Source organism: Diplotaxodon limnothrissa, linkage group LG10 (assembly GCF_057381915.1).
Source record: "Diplotaxodon limnothrissa isolate DT_005_m linkage group LG10, D_limnothrissa_male_GT1.1, whole genome shotgun sequence".
Taxonomy (NCBI): Eukaryota; Metazoa; Chordata; class Actinopteri; order Cichliformes; family Cichlidae; genus Diplotaxodon; species Diplotaxodon limnothrissa.
Genome location: NC_140605.1, coordinates 26653132 through 26674357, shown reverse-complemented (window position 1 = coordinate 26674357; position 21226 = coordinate 26653132). Strand labels below are relative to the sequence as shown.

The following is a 21226-nucleotide window of genomic DNA, read 5'->3' as shown; positions in this document are numbered from 1 at the left end:
CATCAAACTGAAGATTATAATCCACAATGTGGAGGGATTTGAGCATGGCTGAGCCACTGTGTGTCGCTGCGTGACAGCTGAGCAGCGCAAGGAAATTAAGTGAGGAGCCGGCTCTCGCTCAATGGGAGTCGACTATTCTGATTCACTACAAAGCACTCTCTAAGCACGGCTCTTAGAGCTAAAGCTTTTGCGCATGATGCATTATCGAACGTTACGCTGTGTGTCATGGATACTGTTGACTCCAAATCTCCTGACCACTATGTTGATCTGAGACAGCAAGACCGAGACAGCGAGACCAAGACAAGACCGAGACCAAAGTCCGTCGAGACCAAGACGAGACCAAGACCACGTAAAAGTGGTCTCGAGAAGGCGGGTCTCGAGACATCCAACTCTATGCCTGAGTAACGTAATACATCAAGATTCTTTATTACAGGATGGTTTCTATTTACACTCCGGACACTTTTTTTTATCTGCACCCTGCTACCTGAACCTCCTCTTGCATTCAGAACTGCATTAATTAACCAGACTTGTAAGGCGAACATGATACCACACTACAGACACTGGTGGAGTGTCACTCTGGGGTCAGTTTCTGCCACAGACATGGGTTATAGTTAGACTGGTTTTGATGTTGTAATGTTTTTGTAGCAGTCCTTTAAGCACAGTTTGAAGATAAAAGACATTTTATGAAAATTTGGCCTTATTTGACCTTGAAAGAGGGGTCAGAGGTAAAATGTGACATGATATTAAAAATCTTTATGGGGTACTTTCTATAAGTGTTTACATACAGAATAATGAGACACAATACCAAAAACATAACCTTTTTGGCAAAGAAGGCAAAACCAAAAGAAAACATGGTTTGAGGAATTTTTTGTTTGTTTTATTTGTTTGAGTTTTTTGTTGCTGTTTTTTTTTTCCAAGCATCTGCCAAATACCTAAATAATGATATCAGATATTGACATGAGGCTTAGCTGTCCCACTCCCATCTCCCCATACTCACACTCCAGACACTGAACCAGTCCCACTGATATCTGAAGAAGCAGGTGAGTTTATTTATGTCAAAAAAATGTGTCTAATTGCAGGAGGATGCTTGGGAATTTAATATGTTTTTCTACACACTATTTATTTTGTAGTACTAATACCCATTGTCACTAAAACTTAGATAAAGAGAGAATTTTTGGAGAAGTATGTATTGCTGTCTATCACTGTTGTACACTGTATCAGACTTGCAGGTGATGAGAGTAAAATCAGATTAAAACCTAAACAGAATAAAAAAAAACAACAATGGTTTTTGTAAATCTCAACACTGAAACAAAGTTTACAATATTTATACACTGCATTCTCGCTGTACATGTGAAGCCATGTTTGAAGAAGAAGAAAGAAAAAGAAAAAAAAAACATGTTTCCGCCCGGTTTCGAACCGGGGACCTTTCGCGTGTTAGGCGAACGTGATAACCACTACACTACGGAAACTTCGCATGCGCCACTAAAGGGTCAATCGGAATACAAATGCAGCACATGTAAAGAAACAAGCGAATATGATGCATGTTTTAATTGTACAATATTATATTATATTAATGATATGCAAAATTGTCATATGTTCTAAAATAAATATGATTTATGACAGCATCCGAAGAAGAAAATGATTAGATAACATTAAAAATGTCATGTGTTCTAAAATATAAGAATAGAAGTCGCAAAAATGTTCTCCCAACAATGACAGATAATATTTTATTGAAAATGAGTCAAAAGAATCTAGTCTTGGCTGTTTGTTTGTATAACTTACATTATTTTCCCATGATACTTAATAGTGTATTAGTAGAGGATTTTTTTTCTGCCTGTCCCATTTGGTTCTTTAGCCGTCAGAATTGTTGTCTGAAGACCAACAAGGATACCCAATGGATTTATTTTGCCAAATGGATCATCGTGGCATTGCCGTATTGGTCCATTTGATCGACCTTTGTTTTTATTATTTATTTTATTTTATTTTCAGATGTTACAGACGGGACAGACATGAGTGAGGGATAGGAAAGGGAGAAAGAAAGAGGAAGGAAAGGAAAAACAGAAGGGGAGAGGGACAGTGAGAAAGGGATAAAATAAAATAAAATCTCCTGGATCACCTGTTGAGAGAGAAAGAATAGAAAACAAGCAAAAAAAACCCAAAGCAACATACTAAACACAACACCATCGCATTAATCTAGCTAAGTGTAAACAGCAATAAATACTAAATATTCAATGTTGTTGTGCAGCACGCAGGACAGACAGCACACAATGTGCTTTGAAGTAGCAGCCAAGAAAGGTGTAATTTAAGTCTACAAAAGTGAACATGCGTGTGCACACCTGTGTGGATCAGCGTGCTTGTATTCAAATGGTTTCCACATGTAATGGTCTGCAAGAGGATGTAGAGAGCCATAGCCCCGTCCCCCAGGGCATGAAGCAGACATGGAGGAGATCCAGGCCCCAGACATCCAGAGGCCCCAGAGTGCGAGAGCCCAAGGAGGACCACCGGAGGGGCATCCGTGCCACCTTCATGGGAAGGGCTGAGGATTCCCAGACGAGGCGTCACCCAGTAGCCACCGAGCAGAAGCTAGAGGGGGCTGCACCGGCGTGCCCGCCGGCTCTGCCAGCAGCCAGCTGTGCCAGAGTGAGCCAAGCCGCAGGCCAAGAGGCCGGAGCCCTGAGGGCCCCCTGCACCCCAGAGGAGGCCTGACCGAGCAACAGGCGCCAGGCCCCGCCAAGTAGCCACCGGGAGTGAGCTGGTACATACCTGAGCGCCCAGCCCCGGACACCAAGAACCACCAATGCACCGACCCCTGAGGGCATCAGTCACCGGCAGGGAGTGTGGTGAGGGGAGATAGGCCTCCACACTTTGGAGGGCCTGGGAGTTCCCAGAGAGGTGGAGTCTAAGACTCGACCTGACATATAGACACAGACAAACAGGCACACACAGACACAGACAAACAGGCACACACAGACACAGACAAACAGGCACACACAGACACAAACATGCATTCCCACCATCATGCACACATATACAAACACTCAGCACTCACCCAACGTAAGGATTGACATAAATGGACATGTACACACAATCACACTCCCCAAACATACTCTATACCCCGGGTCCAGGTACCCTCGCCCCCAGAGGGGGAAACAGAACCCAGACCCAAGAGATGTTACCCTTCCCCCCGGGGTGGAGGCAAGCAGACCATCCCAGGCTCCGCAGCAACAGGGAGGCCAATCGGAGGACTTTAAGCAGTTGTAGAGATGAAATATTATTTTACTGTTACTATTCATAATCATTATTATTATTGTTGCATCACTTATGATTTATCATTATCATTTCATTGACACATTTATTGAAACTGTTGATGTTACATTAAAGTCTGTATTTCAGGTGTTAGCATAAGCACATAATCTTTCATTGCAGGTGCAACTGTAATCATGTTATACACATATTGCTAATTAAAGAGTTGAAGCTAGGTCAAGTTAATTAATGGTTTGAAGCTACGGGCAGCGCGATGTCTGGCCGATCAATGGAGCCAAGTACAGCTATTGAAAGGTTGCCTACATGTTTACAGTACAATTTACCACATATTATACATGTTGTCTAGAGATGGAATAAAGGCCTGTGTGGGTGCATTCAGCAGCCTGCTGCATTGGAGTTTGCCTGGTAACAGATGACTCAAACGGAGTCAGGAAGTATACTTCTAAAAGGTCTTTGTTGAGTGAGGTCATGTACTGAGGTGCGCGTGTGTGTGTTTTAACTTCAAGTATACTTAAAGAATGATATCAGATACTGACATGATGATTTTATGGTTTGTCACTGCTCTTATCCAGTGTTGGGAAAGTCACATAAAATTTTGAGTCCTTTACGACCACGAGGGCCTCTCCATTTTTGGTCTCATCTTTTACCAGCTCAAGGATGCACTCTGCTACCTCGGTTGCACTGCGTCAAAAAGATACAATATGCATTTTAAGATGATTTTAAATCCAGTTGTAGAGGGGGAAACCCCCCAAAATGTTGATGTTGTAGGGGTTACTACAAACAAAGACTTACGTTAACACCCCAAGATTCTCTCGCATCTGAAGTCTTGCATCTACCAGGTGGGCAAATTGGCCCGTTTGAGATTTCATTTCAGAGATCAGGTTTGTTTGAACAAAACCTGGGCAAATAGCATTGACCCGTATACCATAGTCTGATGCTGCAAAGGCAGCCTATTGGAAAAAACAACAACACATAGTTAGGCTTTTTAAGTTACATTTCATCTACATAGAAAGCGTAGTGTGAGGATAAACAACAAGTGCTCTTTGTTTCAACATTTGCATTTTTGAAGTTCAGTGTCCAAAGATTCCAAATTTAAAGATGAAGTCTGAAAGATTCTGCACATATCGTGCACGTGCACAATGTTTGCACATTTTTCTAATTTTGCCTCTTACACCTCCACACTGGATTACAAATTTAACCATCCAAAGAATTGTAGTAACCGTTTAGGAACATTTTCAGACAAAAGTAATTAAACAAACTACCACAAACTGTTTGCCAGTGTAGACGTAAAACCAGAGTCAAATTTCAGGCTGTCTGTCCAGAACCAGTACAGGTTTGTTTAAAATGTGTTCATGGAACGGGACAATGCTCCCAAGCAACAAATCTACGACAGAATGGCCCAAACAGAAAGTAATGAAGGACTTGCAGTCAAAGAGATCAGTGCATAGACAAATACCTGCAAACTTCCATAAACCTGAAAAAATGTTGTAAAGAAGAGTGAGTTAAAATTTCTCCCCAACAATGGGAGTCATACGTGGATGGTTACTGGATATTATTGCTGCCACACGGTGGCTCTACAAGCTGTTGAATAATGTGGTGTTTTTCACTGCAGAGTCCTGTGAACGCTTTCTTTTTCACTTGATGTTATGTGCGAGCGCTGCCTCAGACTGAACTGTGAGGTCAATGTGCAGGAAATGCCAAACAATAAAGTTAAAAATGAAAAAGTAAGGCAAACATTTTATTAGTATTAAATTTGCTCTAGTTTCAATTAATTTCTGCAGAAATTTGATAGATTTTTTTAAAATCTTCTTAAACAATCTCATGGGAGAATCTCTTACTGCAATGGATCGAGTGAATCCGACCAGCCCGTGTTTAGTAGCCGAGTAGACAGGAGCTGTAAGCAAAGGTCCAAGACCTGTAGGATGGGTTATATCAATCATTGTACAGGGTTTAAGTTTAGTGTTATTAATGTAATGACATTTACAATCCTAGTCTGGTATGTCTCCAATTTGTCTCCAATTTGAATTTACAGTATTTACCTGCCAAGGATGAAACATTGATGATGACCCCTCCTTGACCTCCCTTCAATTTGTTCATGTGCTCCAGAGCCAAATAAGTTCCCCTAATAGAGCCCACCTACAGGAAAAAAAACCCCCGTCATTTTGGCATCAGTTCATACAGTGAAAATCTGTTTTCTCTCTGTAAACACTTCAAACAGTCATCTGCATACAAAACATTGTGATGAATAACAGGAAGAATAATGTAACCCAAGGCTACTAAATTTGGACTTTCTCAGGTTGCCAATTGTTTATTTCAGACTAACTAATAAAAGGAACAACATCTTTCTGAATGAATCAGCAATTCATAAATTTGAGGTATTAGAAATATAATTAATTGTTGTGCTTTCTCTTTCTCACAAGGTTTGTGGAGACCATATTCTCCCACTCAGACTCATCGAACATGCCGGCATTGTTGCACAAGATGTCGATTCCTCCAAAGGTTTCTACGGCTTTCTGAAAGGCAGCTGAGAGAGGAGAAAACAGTGCTTTACAATTATGCTAACCTTTGTACCTCCAACATTTATAATCTGATTTCCAATGTCATGTGTTTTACCTTTGAACTCCTCATCTGATTGTATGTTGCATTCCCTGAACAGCATTCGATCTGGTTCGTACTCTTTGCTCAGGGCTTCGACCAAACTCTCCCCTGCGGCTTTATTCTTATCCAGAAGTACAACCTGTTGACAGAAAGGACAGATATGCTGTCAGTTTGTTAGGTACCCATCTAGGCTATTTGAAAACATATGAACTACTTTGACAGACTTGCAGTAATTAAAGGGTGTTGGTAAGTTCCGACACTGCCTTGTGAGGTCGACCATTTTTTATAAATCTTACTTTATTTTTGTGATTTTGCCTGTAGCTTGGTGAGCTGTGATGAAGCCCGGGTTGGGCATGCAGGCCACTGTTACTGTTGCTCGTAGTTTAATTCTGCACGTACACATAGTTAGATTTCACACCTACATCTCTGAATCTTATTGCACACATATATTTGGCCACGCTATGCCTGAGTATATTTAGAAGTTGTTTGTGCAGACCAGTGCGAGGCCGGTACAGAAATGGGGAACTATGGGCTGGGAGGTAAGTTAATATGCCAATTTTCATGACAATTGATCTTTCACTATGCAAATGTACTGTTTGTAGGATTGGGAAAAGATCAGACTGAAGAAGTCACTTGGATGAGTGACGAAACGTGTCTCCCACTGATACGCTACGTCCAGATGAACAGAATCAATTCTTACTTTCACATAAGACTTTAGACTTACGTGAAAGAAGCACAGTTCTATATATAATCCTGTGTAATAATAAGTAGGTTCATCTTTCAGGAAGTTGGCTACAGTGAACTGCTTGCAGACTGACTGGTTTTCTGATTGAAGGAGAATCCATGTATTTGTTTTGTTTGAACTGCTTGAGGCAAATAAAGATTTAAAGACTAGATTGAGGCCATGTCCCTCTTTTATCTCAGAAGTAAAGAATCACATTCAGCCTTTTAGCCTTTCTTTTAGCATGATATCATAAAAAAAACAAACTCTTGTTTGGTTGTTTTCTCTGGGAAAATCATTCAGTTTAATTTAACTGCACCACAACTCCACCACCCCCCACCCGCACCCTCGCAGGTTGACAACCACTAAATCAACTTTTTTACTTTTCACCTCGCTTTTGGCATGATGTCAACAACAACTTTCTTAGTTGTTTTTTCCAACTAAAGGGTGTTGGTAAGTTTTCTGTGGAAACGTACACCACCAATAAAGCTGCAGCATCTTCACGTACAGTTGAGATTAGTTTAATAAGATGATATCTTTATCTATGAAGAAAACTAATATTGATCCCCAATGCCCTTTTCCTGAGCTGATCATATGAGCTGTAACTTAGTGTAAAAATATCTGAATCCAGGCAACTTGCTTAGTTATCTTTAGTTATCTTATATATAATAAATATCTCTTCCTACACTGTTAAATGATGATGTGTCTACCTTTTCAGTCAATGCCTACAATGCCACACGTACCTTGGCACCATTTTTTAGAAGAATCTCCGTTATGGCTTTTCCTATTCCCATCGCAGCTCCAGTCACTACTGCAGTTTTACCGCTCAGAGCCATTTCAGTAGAAGAAGGGACTGAGAAGGTCAGCGTCCGTATGCCTGCAAAGAAATAAGAGAATGTGAAACAAAGAGAAGTTGCTGGCTTTTTATTTGTCACCACCCATCAGGAAGACTAGCAGGTTCTAACGTTTGACATGCAAGAGAGAGCAAGTGAATGTACAAGCAATAACAATGTGTCAATCAATCAATGGACCACAGTCAGCAGACTTGTCTTGTTCTGGAGAACACAGCTTGGCCAACTATAGTCTAACTGAGCCAAATATGGCTTGCACTCATTTTGGGGTGGACTTTCTTGGGCTGTTTAGAGCTGCCAGTGAAGAATGTGCTTTGTATTTTAATCCATTTATTCTAAAGCTGCAAGATTGCTAAATAAATTAGACTTCACAATTTCCACAGAAATTACGGTGGGAATGTTGCTTCTGCCACACTTGATCTGTGGCTTGCTGCTGAAAAGAGGAGGCAAACAGGCTGGCCAAACAAATCTGAATAGAGACAGCAGTTGATACTTTTATTGTCAGAGGTTCAATTAAATTTTTTTAAAAAAAGTAGACCTTTAATTTCAAAAATCTGATACATTAAAGCATCTCCACTGGCAGAACACTTTTATCTTTAAAATTAGACGTTTCTGGGAATTGTGTTCATAAATTAACATGAGATTTTGGTTATATCGCACAGCCCTATCTGAAGGGTTGGGTGTTTTGAGAGTCAGTTCTGTTTTCATCCACATTCTTCGTTTGTCAGAGTACTGTAGCTCTGCTGGCTCGGTGCGGGTCATGATTTAGTTGAAACCGGACTGTGTTTAACACATTAAGCTTTAGAAAAAGGCATTACAGTCACGATATAAAGAAAGTGCACTCTCCTGAGTGAGAATGTATAATGTATATGTAACCGAGGACAAGGGATGAGTAAACGGGGCAAAGAAATAAATTGATCATTTATTTATTACATGAGTTAGACATACAAATTCCCAGTCATTTCCAGACAGGACTTACAACACATCCTGCTGATATCCCAGCTGTCCATGAGACTTACCACACAAACTGTGCGAAAATAACAACACTGCAACCCGTCACACCCCGCTTAGCGACACTGCAATCGTGGCACACACTGCAAACATGTGCCGCGCTGGAATGGGCTGCTGTGTTCGCTTCGGATTACTCCTCACCCACCCCTGTGGCTTGTCATGTCTTCACAATGTTGTGCTGTGGACATTTATGTGCTTTTTTGTGCAGAGGAGTTTTTTGTTTCCTGTTCTCGTGCTGTCCTACCATGGAAGCACAGCACGAGTAGGGGTCTCTTTTTTTCCTCTTGTACTTTCCCCACTGTAGTGTACATTTCAATGTTTTTTTCCCTCTGATTCTACCAATCTCCGACCTGTATCCCCATGTAATGTTTGTGCCATATGTGTAAGGGTGGGTAGGGGTCCCATTTCACTGCAGGGCAACCTGCATGTGACGAATAAAGCTTTGATTGATTGAAACAATTCGGGTCTCAGCGCAGCTGGGAATCAGTGCTATGCATGGCCTGCGATTGGGAAATAAAGGGAAGTGGCACAAACAATTAAACAAAAAAACAAACAAAAGGGAGGTTAGTCCGCCCTTACACAACTTACTCTCAATCAATAACCGCCTTTACGGCTGGACAGACTAACCAAAACAAAATTACAAATCAATCAAAAGAACGAAAAAAGGACAGCAGAGACAGCACAGCTGAAAAACAAACAACTTTATCAATTAAAATATTACCCAATAAAATATCAATTTTAGGAAACCATTCAAAATCATGAAGCTAAAACAAACACTCAATATACCTACAATATTGATCAGTTTCCCTGCGCGCAGTCGATCTAGGGCTTGATCAATTCTTCTATTAAAATTCGTGATCACACTAAAAAAGTCCAATGACACATTAAAAATAGGCACATGCAATAGCAAACGATCCAAACAAAAATGGCAAAAGTCTCTTACCGACAGTATACCCACTCGCACCTGAGTGAATTAATTGCCTCTGATTTTTTTTTCCACACACCCACTACCTTTTCACAGCTTTTTTTTTTTTTTTTTGCCTGTCCCGTTTGGCTCTTTTGCCATCAGAATTATTGTCTAAAGGCAAAGAAAGATGCCCAACGGATTTACTTTACCAAATTGACCATCCCAGCCTTGCCGTAATGGTCCATTTGATTCACCTTTTATTGTTTATTTTATTTTCACTTACTGAATACGGGACAGACTTGACTGGGGGAAAGAAGGGGAGAAAGAAAGAGGGAAAGAGAAACAGCTGAGAAGAGGGACGGGGGAGAAGGGCAAAAGACAAAAACCAACAGAACGGGCAGAGAAAAAAAATGCATATATCAATCACCTGGATCACCTGCTGAGAAAGAAAAAAGAAAGCAAGCAGAAGAGAACAAGAGTAATAGAATAAACAACATCACAATGATATATGGGAATATGACAGTAAATACTAAATATTAAACATTATTGTGCAGCACATAAGATCAACAGAACACAGTGTGCTTTGAGGTAGGAGCCAAAAAGGGTGTAGTTTGTGGGTGTGATCACCCGTGTGTTCACCTGTGAGCATGGACGCGCTTGTTTTTTGTTTTTTAAAAGGTTCCTTCATGTAATAATCTGCTAGAGGGTGTGGGGGGGCCACAGCCCCGTCCTTCAGGGCATGAAGCAGGTATGGAGGAGATCAAAACTCCAGACATCCAGAGGCCCCCAGAACACAAGAGACCAAGGAAGACCAACAGAGGGGCAGCTGCGCCACTGTCCCAGAAAGAGCTGAGGAGAGTCCCAGATGAGGGCTCACCCAGCAGCCGCGGAGCAGAAGCCAGGGGGAGTTGCAGTGACGCGCCCGTGAGCTCCGCCGGCAGCCAGCCGCGCCTGAGTGACCGAGCCCCAGGCCGAGAGGCCGGGGGCACCCCACCTCCGAAGTGGCCCGAGCGAGCCCCAGGCTCCAGGCCCCGATAAGCGGCCGCCAAGGAGTGAGCCGGTGTGTACCTGGACGCCCACCCCCGGACACAAAGAGCCACCAACGCACCGATGTCCGAGGGGGACCGCCACTGGCAGGGGAAGTGGTGGTAGGGGGAGATAGGCCTCCATACCTTGGAGGGCCTGAGATGTTCCCAGAGAGGTGGCGCCTGACACCCAACCTGACATATAGACACAGACATACAGGCACACACAGATACAAACATCCATTCCCACCCTCATGCTCTCATATGCACTTACTCCACACTCACCCAACGTGGAGACAGACATAAAGAGACGTTGTACACACGATCACACTCCCCAAGCGTACTCTACAAACCGGGTCTAGGTGCCCTTGCCCCTGGAGGGGGGAACTGCACCCAGACCCAGGTGGTGTTACCCTTTTCCCTACGGTGGGGGGAGGCAGACCGCCCCGACTCTGCAGCAGGAGGAAGGCACCTTTTCACAGCTCTTCAGCCAATCACCTGGCAGAGAGCAACAAACTGCCAGGTGACACTTGTTACATATAGAATAACAATAGAAGACAATGCTGAAAACTAGTGATGGCCAAATGAAGCTTTCTGAAGCACTGAAGCTTGTATTGAAAAACGGTTCATTACTCGAAGCTTTTCAACACAGTCCTGTTTGGTGACATCTGGTGGCCAAAAATACAAAGAGCAGCTTGAATCCACAAAATAAAACCAACTGCTTCATTACGATTGCCTACTCTACAGAGTGGAGTTTTGTCTGATATTGGGCCGCTGTTGTGTTGCTTTGAACGTGTATTTTTTGGTGGTTAAAAAAATGTGTTTTATTTGTTTAATAAATAGTTTTGACCAGTAAACTCTCAAGGTTCAAGGTTCTTTATTTGTCACATGCATAGTTATACAAGTATAACACACAATGAAATGTAGCCTGACACGACATGTGATATATATATATATATATATATCGTAGTGGTTAGACTACACGCCTTTGGAACAGAGGATCGCAAGTTCGATTCCTGCCTGGGGCGTCTGTATCCAGTAAGGGTCCTAAGGCTAGACCCCCTATGCTAAGCAAGCCTACCGCAGACATGAGCGAGACAGATAAATATGAAGGCATGCCGGCTCGGACGTCGCCCGGATCAACAAGGTCCGCGTCAGGTGTTGAGGAACCAGGGCACCCTGACGAAAAGTGGGCTACTGGAACAAGAAGGCATCGGTGGGCAAGAGACGAAAACAGGGCGTTGTTGGAATGCTACTATGCAAGTAACCCCGGCGGAAGGGGCTACATGAATAGGATGAGGGACCTATGGATTCTTCGATACCCAACATCCACAATGACGGCGAAACAACTAGTAGCTCAGTGTTCCAACATTCGAAAGAAGGGACTGCTCTCACAGCTAGAGATTGACGAGGTACAACACAAATGCTACGGCAAGGAGGAGTCAGGACGCCAGGTCAGGGGGGAGATATCATCACCCCCACCCGAGATTGGGTACATAGCCCCAAGTGCGATAGGAGAAGGATCGTTGAGTGCGAGAGGAACTGACCTGAAAAATAGGATCATGGCCAAGCTTGAAACCTGGATCCCGCGTAGCCGGTTACCAAGATTACGTGAAGTTCCCTCAGAAGGTCTGCTAGATGATGTTAACGCAGCACTACGGGCAATACCTACAACCACGATTACCGACACTAACAAGCTGATCTACAATACGGCAACAGTGATCAGTGAGATGCTTGGCTACAAGTTGAACAGCGACAAGGGGCAGTACCCTCCATGGAGAAGGAGGCTAGAGGGCAAGATCAAAGTAGCACGGAGGGAGGTTAGCCAACTAACGGAGTTGCAGAAAGGTGCGACAAATAAGGTGCCTAAGAAATACAGCAAGCTGTCCATACCTGAGGCCTTGGAAACTGCCAAGCAAAGACTCACAGCCTTGGCCAGCCGCTTGAGGAGGTACACCAGAGAGATAGAAGGCAGGAGAATAAACCAGCTGTTCTCCACAGAACCAGCAAAGGTGTACTCTCAGTGGCAAGGGAACAATAAGAGAACAGCACCACCAAGGCTGGAGACGGAGCAATACTGGAAGAGCATATGGGAGAAGGATGCAACCCATAACGGCAATGCTCAGTGGCTAGAGGATCTGAGGGCTGACCACAGCGACCTCCCTGAACAGGGTCCAGTAACCATCACAGTGGCAGATATCCAAGAAAGGGTCTCCAGTATGAAGAGTTGGACAGCACCAGGGCCCGACATGGTTCACGCCTACTGGCTGAAGAAGCTGACTGCACTCCACGAGCGTCTGGCAGCACAAATGAACCAGCTGCTAGTTAACGAGAGACACCCGGAATGGCTAACTGAAGGCCGGACGGTCCTGATCCCCAAGGACCCCAAGAAGGGACCGGTCCCCTCCAACTACCGACCAATAACCTGCCTCAGTACTACATGGAAGCTCCTGTCAGGCATCATATCGGCTAAGATGAACAGGCACATGGGTCAATACATGAGCGGGACACAGAAAGGAATTGGCAAGAATACCAGAGGCGCAAAACACCAGCTACTGGTAGACAGAACAATCAGCCGAGACTGCAAGACCAGACTGACCAACCTGTGCACTGCCTGGATTGATTACAAGAAGGCCTATGACTCAATGCCCCACAGCTGGATACTGGAATGCCTAGAATTGTACAAGATCAATGGGACCCTAAGAGCCTTCATCAGGAACTCAATGGGGATGTGGCGTACAACACTAGAGGCCAACTCCAAGCCCATAGCACAAGTCACCATCAAGTGCGGGATCTACCAAGGAGATGCTCTGTCCCCACTGCTGTTCTGCATAGGCCTGAACCCCCTCAGTGAGATCATTAACAAGACTGGCTACGGATACCGACTACAGAACGGAGCAGTTGTCAGCCACCTCCTGTACATGGATGACATCAAGCTGTATGCCAAGAGTGAACGAGACATCGATTCACTGATCCACACTACCAGGCTATACAGCAATGACATTGGAATGTCGTTCGGACTGGAGAAGTGTAGTCGGATGGTAACAAAGAGAGGGAAGGTAGTCAGAACTGAGGGGATTGAACTACCAGAAGGCAACATTGCAGACATAGAGGACAGTTACAAGTACCTGGGGATCCCACAGGCGAATGGGAACCATGAAGAGGCCGCTAGAAAAGCTGCAACCACCAAGTACCTGCAGAGGGTCAGGCAAGTCCTGAGGAGTCAGCTGAATGGTAAGAACAAGATCCGGGCCATCAACACGTACGCCCTGCCCGTGATCAGGTACCCTGCTGGGGTAATAGGCTGGCCAAAGGAGGAGATAGAAGCCACTGACATAAAGACAAGAAAGCTCCTTACCATGCATGGAGGGTTTCACCCCAAATCCAGCACCCTGAGGCTGTACGCTAAGCGGAAGGAAGGGGGCCGGGGACTGGTGAGTGTCAGCACCACAGTCCAGGATGAGACAACGAACATCCAAGAATACATTAGGAAGATGGCCCCAACTGACCGAGTGCTCAGTGAATACCTCAGGCAGCAGAAACCCAAGAAAGAGGAGGGAGACGAGGAACCATCATGGAAGGACAGGCCCCTGCACGGTATGTACCACCGGCAGATAGAGGAGGTGGCTGATATCCAGAAATCCTACCAGTGGCTGGACAAAGCTGGACTGAAAGACAGCACAGAGGCACTAATCATGGCAGCACAAGAACAAGCTCTGAGCACAAGATCCATAGAGGCTGGGGTCTATCACACCAGGCAAGACCCCAGGTGCAGGCTGTGTAAAGATGCCCCAGAGACAATCCAGCACATAACAGCAGGGTGCAAGATGCTAGCAGGCAAGGCATACATGGAACGCCATAACCAAGTGGCCGGCATAGTGTACAGGAACATCTGTGCCGAGTATAACCTGGAAGTCCCGAGGTCAAAATGGGAGATGCCCCCAAGGGTGGTGGAGAATGACCGAGCTAAGATCCTGTGGGACTTCCAGATACAGACGGACAAAATGGTGGTGGCTAACCAACCGGACATAGTGGTGGTAGACAAACAGAAGAAGATGGCCGTAGTGATCGATGTAGCGGTTCCGAATGACAGCAATATCAGGAAGAAGGAACACGAGAAGCTGGAGAAATACCAAGGGCTCAGAGAAGAGCTCGAGAGGATGTGGAGGGTGAAGGTAACGGTGGTCCCCGTGGTAATCGGAGCACTAGGTGCGGTGACTCCCAAGCTAGGCGAGTGGCTCCAGCAGATCCCAGGAACAACATTGGAGATCTCTGTCCAGAAGAGCGCAGTCCTGGGAACAGCTAAGATACTGCGCAGGACCCTCAAGCTCCCAGGCCTCTGGTAGAGGATCCGAGCTTGAAGGATAAACCGCCCGCAGGGGCGTGCTGGGTGTTTTTATATATATATATATTCACCCACTATACATTGGGTGAATGTGCAGCAGTAGCAGCAAGCAGGTGAATTCTGTACATTAATATGAATAGACATCTGACTATTTTACAGGATAGACAATATAAACATATTTAAAATTAAAGGAATTGAAATGTACATTGTGCCTTGGTTTAGTGTCTGGAAGAGTCCTGACTCAGTCAATTATAGATGATGTGAGAGGGCGGGTGTGTGTGTTTAGGGCACGGATGGCTTGGGGATAGAAGCTCCTCTTGAGTCTCTCTGTCCTTTCCCGGAAGATGCGGAACCTTCTACCAGATTGCAGAAGTTGGAACAGTTTGTTGCCAGGATGGGACGGGTCCTTCAGTATCTGCGCTGCTCTAGTCCGGCATCTCCTGGTGTAGGTGTCCTGAAGCGGGTAGGTGTCCTTGTTTAAACATGCACCATGGTGTGGTCTTCCTTTGCTTGTGACTTCTTGATGTTAGTGAATACAATAATTGAAAAATACCACGTTACATATTGTGGCATGCAGATGAAACTTTACAAAGAAGCTCACAGAGAGAGATTGTTATTCAACCCCAAGCTGGTAGGGGGAGCTCTTTATTACAACACACACTGATGCTACACTGTGCTTCGAGGGTCATCAACAGCATAACAGAACTCACCCATGGTTTCATTCATTCTATAAAACAACAACTGTAAGTGCCTTTGAACCACAGTACAAACACAACATTCAGGATAACAGTTAAAAGTAGTGTAACCATAAACAACAAAACAAGAACATCCAAACAGCAGCACACGTCCCAAGGCATGATGGGAGAGAACTAGCCGCTCCCCCAACACGCCACAATATAATATATACATATAATAATGTACAACACATTATGGAGTATGCTTCTGCCCTGAGGTCCTGCCTCCATGTACTTATGCAATTAATCGCTAGACAGGTGTATTTATAAATAATATTATATTAGGGAAATTTTCCCAGACATATTTTTGACCTGTGGGTAGAATTGATTGTGAAATGGAAAGGAAAAATGCTTATGAAATTGCAAATTAAAAACATGATGCATTTAAGGTAACCCTTTTTCATTTTTATTTAAAAAGAGAATTTGTTCTAATGTGCGATGGCCGAACCTGTTCCTTTTGGTGGAGATCATTTATCCTGCCTTAAGGAAAATCCCTTCACATGGCCCAGAGGAGGCTGGAGTGCAGAGAAACTGGTAGAGATGCAGTTTTACAGTCTACCTGGGCCCCACAAACTATCAGCTAAAGAGAATAAATAAATTCAATTGCTGCACATTTGGCAGACTAACATTTTCAGATTAATTAAACAATAAAATATATATTTTTACAACATTACATGTAAAGAGTCAAGTGGGAGTTTTTCTAAAGTTATTTAATGATATTTATATTATGGAGGCAGATTTTTGACATTTTATCTTTTTCCCATTTTCAGATATAATAAACACGCACAAAACAAAAGTAAACGGCCAGAACACAAAGCTGTAAAACCCACCCGATTGACAAAAATCAACTCAAAATTCTCCCACACAACAGAACCTCCTCTATTCCTCGCTGGCTCCAAATCTCTCAGTGGAATGATCAGTGGTTCGCTATCTGTCACCATCAAAACACTCCACAAATCCCGTGAATGATTCGCTTCCTTATAAACCATTGAATCAGATACCGAAGCAGTTAGGTTCTAAATGAAGCTTCGGACGTCACCGATCACGTGACTCTGGCCAAACGAATCAAGCTTCGATACAGTGCTTCTGAAGCAGTGTGTTGATTTTTTTGACACACGCACCGGAGCTTCAGCTTCAAGCGGGCCATCACTACTGAAAACTACTTTCGCTCATTCGTCCTTGTCGTTGTAGGATGTCTTTGAGTTCAGTGATCTAGCTATAGTTCAGTTTTTGGAGAAAGGACCCTTTGACATCGCTCGAGTAGTTTCCGTAGTGTAGTGGTTATCACGTTCGCCTCACACGCGAAAGGTCCCTGGTTCGAAACCGGGCGGAAACACATTTATATTACATTTCAGTATATTCATTGTTATACCAATACATACAAAAGTCTTATGTGAAAATGTCCCCAAAATTTCATTCTGTTCATCTGGACGTAGCGTATCATTTGTAGACACGTTTCCTCACTCATCCAAGTGACTTCTTCATTCTTATCTTTCCCCGATCTTATAAACAGTACTTTTGCATAATGACTGACCACTGATCAATGGTCATGAGAATTTGCATATTAATGATCAAGGCACTGACCTCCCAGCCCATTGTTCCTTCAGTGGTGCTAGTTTCACTCATTATGCAAATATACTGTTTATAAGATTTTGGAAACCTGCTGAGACTGAAGAAATAACGTTGATGAGTGACGAAACGTATCTCCCACTGAAAACGCTACGTCCAGATGAACAGAATCAACTTTTGGGGATTTACTTACCTGGACCACTGAGCATGCATCAAGATGTGACGTGCAAGTACTATGAGTTACGTAATCACAATCAAAATATGTACTGTATATGTGTTATATACTACATATGTAACAGTCACTCCACAGAAAAAACAGTTTCTGCTGAATTTTCGTCAGCAGAAACTGGACACAATAATAATGAACATCTTAATGAACGTCTTCAAGCAACTTAAAGAAGTCCAGACGCTTTTCTTTGCAAGCTCCTTTGACTACGATGACCTGGATGACTGAGAACCTTCACAGACAAATAATGAACATCAGCTGAACCTGCAAACACATGAATGCAGCGATATTATTTTATTTAAATTATGCCAATTTCAGTGTAATGTGTTTGTGTTCAGAGGGGATTCAGTCAAACTTAACTGCAGCTTACCGTGCCAGTTTATCAGACGGTCTGTGCCACTCAAACTGTGTGCGTTGTTTCTTCAGAGATGCACTTCATAACTGTAAAATATCGCACACAGCGACTCTCGCACTTCTGAGTCTTCTAATGGTCAGGGATGAAAGCCATCACGACATGGTTTCCGTAGTGTAGTGGTTATCACGTTCGCCTCACACGCGAAAGGTCCCCGGTTCGAAACCGGGCGGAAACAGTTTTGGTCCGGGGTGAAAGAAATGTCTTGTCGATGGGCATGTGCAAAGGTCACTCAGGTTAATTACGGTAAAAGGAGCAACTTAACAAGGAAGATTTACTCAGAAGAAAAGCTGACCACAGAAACTGGGATCCACAGTTAAAGCCGGATAGAGATTGATTACACAAAAAAAATGTTCATTTTCATCGCTGACACTATTACCTAATCAAATCACTTAACGCCAACGGCCCCTCCCCTACCTTCGCTCTGCTCTCATGCAGCTTGTTGAAGAAGTTTAGAGCCATGACAGGAAAAAAAAACTGAAAATAAATGCAGAATAAATGTGTGAATTTAACCGAAATGTTAGCTGCTAGGGATGCAGTGGCTCCATGGAGAAGTGCAGGAGGATGGACAGCAGTCCCAAGAAGACAGTGAGGACAAGACAGCGCGAGGTCACCTTAACAAGGTAAGAAAATAGATGGATTCAAGTACAATGAGTGAGTCACCATTAACAGCGTTAATTGTAGCTTTTAATTGTCACGTGCTGCACTGCTGCAGTGCATAAGCAGTGTTGGTCAAGTTACTTGAAAAAAGTAATCAGTAACTAATTACTGATTACTTCCCCAAAAAAGTAATCCCGTTACTTTACTGATTACTTATTTTCAAAAGTAATTAATTACTTAGCAGGGCTCTAGAGTGCGACCAATTTGGTCGCAAATGCGACCAAATTTTTCAGTGGTGCGACTAAAAAAAAAAATTTGGTTGCACCTGTGCGACCAAATGTTCAGGTAGCAAAAAAAAAAAAAAAAAAAAAAAAAAAAAAATCTGTAACCTTCCCTGTGGTCAACAGACACACATTTTGCCCCTATCGTGGACTAAACCAATCAGAGATAGTAAGGGGCGGGACCTCTCTGATTGGCCGTGGTCCAGTTGAAAGTGCAGGTGGAAGTGGGCGGTGAGTAGCTTGAATAAAGCCATATCAACTCATTAGATCCTGACTCGACTTTTAAATATAACTGTGTTTTGCCAGAAACGCCAGATTCTCAGATTAAAGCTCACAAAACCATTTCAACAACAACCTAACAGCAGATGAGAGCAGGTACACGGACTCCACACAAAGACGTAAACACAGAACGGACCCGACGCATCAGAATCAACTTTGTCTTTCTCGGCTTTCTCACCCGACGGCCCGCAGACGGACACGCTGTCGGAGCTCAGTGATCCTGATGCGTCCGGTCCGCGCTGTGATTACGTCTTTTTGCGCTGATTCTGAGCTGCAGGTTTTGTCTCTCCAGCCAAAATTCACTGAGCCAGCAGCAAAAGAAGCAGCAAACTGCGCTTCACATTTGATCAATGTCGTCATGAATTTTGCTGTTTTGCTTCCACGACTATTAAAATCACACTCCATGCACAGCTAGCTCTCTCTCTCTCTCTCTCTGTACTTCAAGAACAGTTTCCCGTCTCCAATCTCTGTTTTCTGTATTATTCATTCGCTTATTACCCACCAGTCTACTGTTGTTTACAGCGCTGTGGCTGCTGTCTTTTTCTTTTCTTTTTTTCACTTAAATGACCTCGGACAAGAAAGCCTGTTTTTTCTGTTGTTCAATACTGAAGAAATTTAAACTTTATATGCAGAACATTGTAGAATATTTTTAAGGTTATCTGCTATAAAAAGCCAGACCAGGAAAATCTCCTTCATGTTTTTCTGTGTTTTATTCTCAGTTACTTTCACACAAAGGCATCTGCTGTGATGCTCACAATTCTGATGAAGTCAGTACTGATAAGTGATCAGAATTATAATATTTCTGACTCTTCTGGCTAAGTTGAATCGAATCGGGACTTTGAAAACCAGAATCGAATGGATTATAGAAATCAGTGATGATACCCAGCCCTAGTGAGCCGCCTAGGCACGACAGAAGTGGATGTAGCTGTAATAGGAAAAGAACTATTGCTAACTTTTCTCTTAAGTTAAGGCCTGATCCTTCTGAAATTCATAGCCAGTGCTCTGACACGGTGTCATCAATCTTTGAATGCTGAAAAAGCACAGTGTATCCAGACAAACACATTATATTACATAAATTATTATAAAATTTGTGTGCGCCTAACTTTTGTACGCCTAACTTTTTAAAGTTAGGCGTACCGGTACGCCCATGGCAAAAAGTTAGTCTAGAGCCCTGCTTAGTTACTTTTTATAAACACAATTTACAACCTGAAGAGGTGATAAAGCGATAGATCTTTCAGCCCAATTCTACTTTTTCTACATAATCCATCATACAAAATGTAATCAAATGGAAAAGTCCCTTTTTAAAACTTATTTTATTAGTTTTAATCTGTTAACTTTATGCATAAGCAAAAATTTAATTAAATTTTATATGCAACATTCTCTGACTGGAAGAAATTTGTTTAATATTTAAACCTATTTTCTGCACATTCCAGCACATAAAATAATTTTTTGTGTGTGTGTTTACACTCACTCTTTCAAATAGATGCAAGTAAAACACAGCAGAAAATAAATAAAATCAAAGACTAGCGGTCCTGTTGCTCTATTTTCACCTGTAAAGCAGGAGTGGGGTAGGCAGAGGTTTACCCTGGTGCAGGTGTGCCGCAGCGGTCAGTGGAAGAATCCGCGAGTTTCTCTGTGAGTTTCCCATTACGTTGTAGCGCACTCGGTGCTTGCTTGGAAGTTTAGGGGTTTTTTCGCTGTAAAAAGAAGTTTTCTTCCCACGCAGAACGGACGCTAATGTTTTTGTCACTTTTTATGGAATCAAACTCAAAGTAAGGTCAGTACTTCCACGCTTTAAACGCTGCACGCTCATACTCTCTCCCGCACTCGATATATTATCCATTGTTGATCTGCACACTGTTGTCACGAACGTCGCACTCGCTTACGTCACTGTCATGAGACGTTCTCGCAAAAAAAAAAAAAAAAAGCGTTCCTACGGAAAAGTAACGGTAATCTAATTACCGTTTTTGCAATAGTAATCCCTTACTTTACTCGTTACTTGAAAAAAGTAATCGGATTACAGTAACAACGCGTTACTGCCCATCTCTGTGCATAAGCAATCATGATGGGCCACCTGGACCAAAAATGCCAGGGCCGATTTTGTGTCCAGGTCCAGCCCTGCCCTAGAATTTACCTTATTGATGTTTAACCCTTTAAGACCTACCATAGAATCAACTCCGCCAGAGCTTATATTATATTTTTTACATGCTGTAGTACCATTTTTGGGAGCATTTCAAGTTGCAGTTCTACCGGGATTTAAAAATAGTTACGCAAAACGGAGCATGCCAGCTCCGACTAGCTTTAAAGGGTTAAACAGCTTTCCCAGCAGGCTGCAGTAGTTTAATATAAAAGCACACCGACTTGTCTCTGTTCAGATGTGGATATCACACAGCACACCTCTGA

The 21226-nt window shown here is 43.2% G+C and overlaps 1 protein-coding gene and 3 non-coding genes across 4 annotated transcripts; 2 read left to right on the top strand and 2 right to left on the bottom strand.

Annotated features, from left to right (window-relative positions):
* Positions 1-1396: 1396 nt before the first annotated feature.
* On the bottom strand, positions 1397-1469 carry trnav-aac (transfer RNA valine (anticodon AAC)). Its single transcript has one exon. It is a non-coding gene; the product is annotated as a tRNA-Val (tRNA).
* A 2340-nt stretch (positions 1470-3809) lies between these two features.
* On the bottom strand, positions 3810-7425 carry LOC146624573 (15-hydroxyprostaglandin dehydrogenase [NAD(+)]-like). Its single transcript, XM_085364017.1, has 7 exons — positions 7327-7425; positions 5878-6001; positions 5682-5788; positions 5304-5400; positions 5103-5179; positions 4057-4214; positions 3810-3945 (listed from the first exon to the last, which is right to left on the bottom strand). The coding sequence occupies exons 1-7, from the start codon at positions 7417-7419 to the stop codon at positions 3810-3812; spliced, it is 792 nt and encodes a 263-aa protein (XP_085220143.1). The 5' UTR covers positions 7420-7425.
* Positions 7426-16719: 9294 nt separating this feature from the next.
* Positions 16720-16792, top strand: trnav-cac (transfer RNA valine (anticodon CAC)). Its single transcript has one exon. It is a non-coding gene; the product is annotated as a tRNA-Val (tRNA).
* A 976-nt stretch (positions 16793-17768) lies between these two features.
* Positions 17769-17841, top strand: trnav-cac (transfer RNA valine (anticodon CAC)). The gene has a single exon. It is a non-coding gene; the product is annotated as a tRNA-Val (tRNA).
* Positions 17842-21226: the final 3385 nt, after the last annotated feature.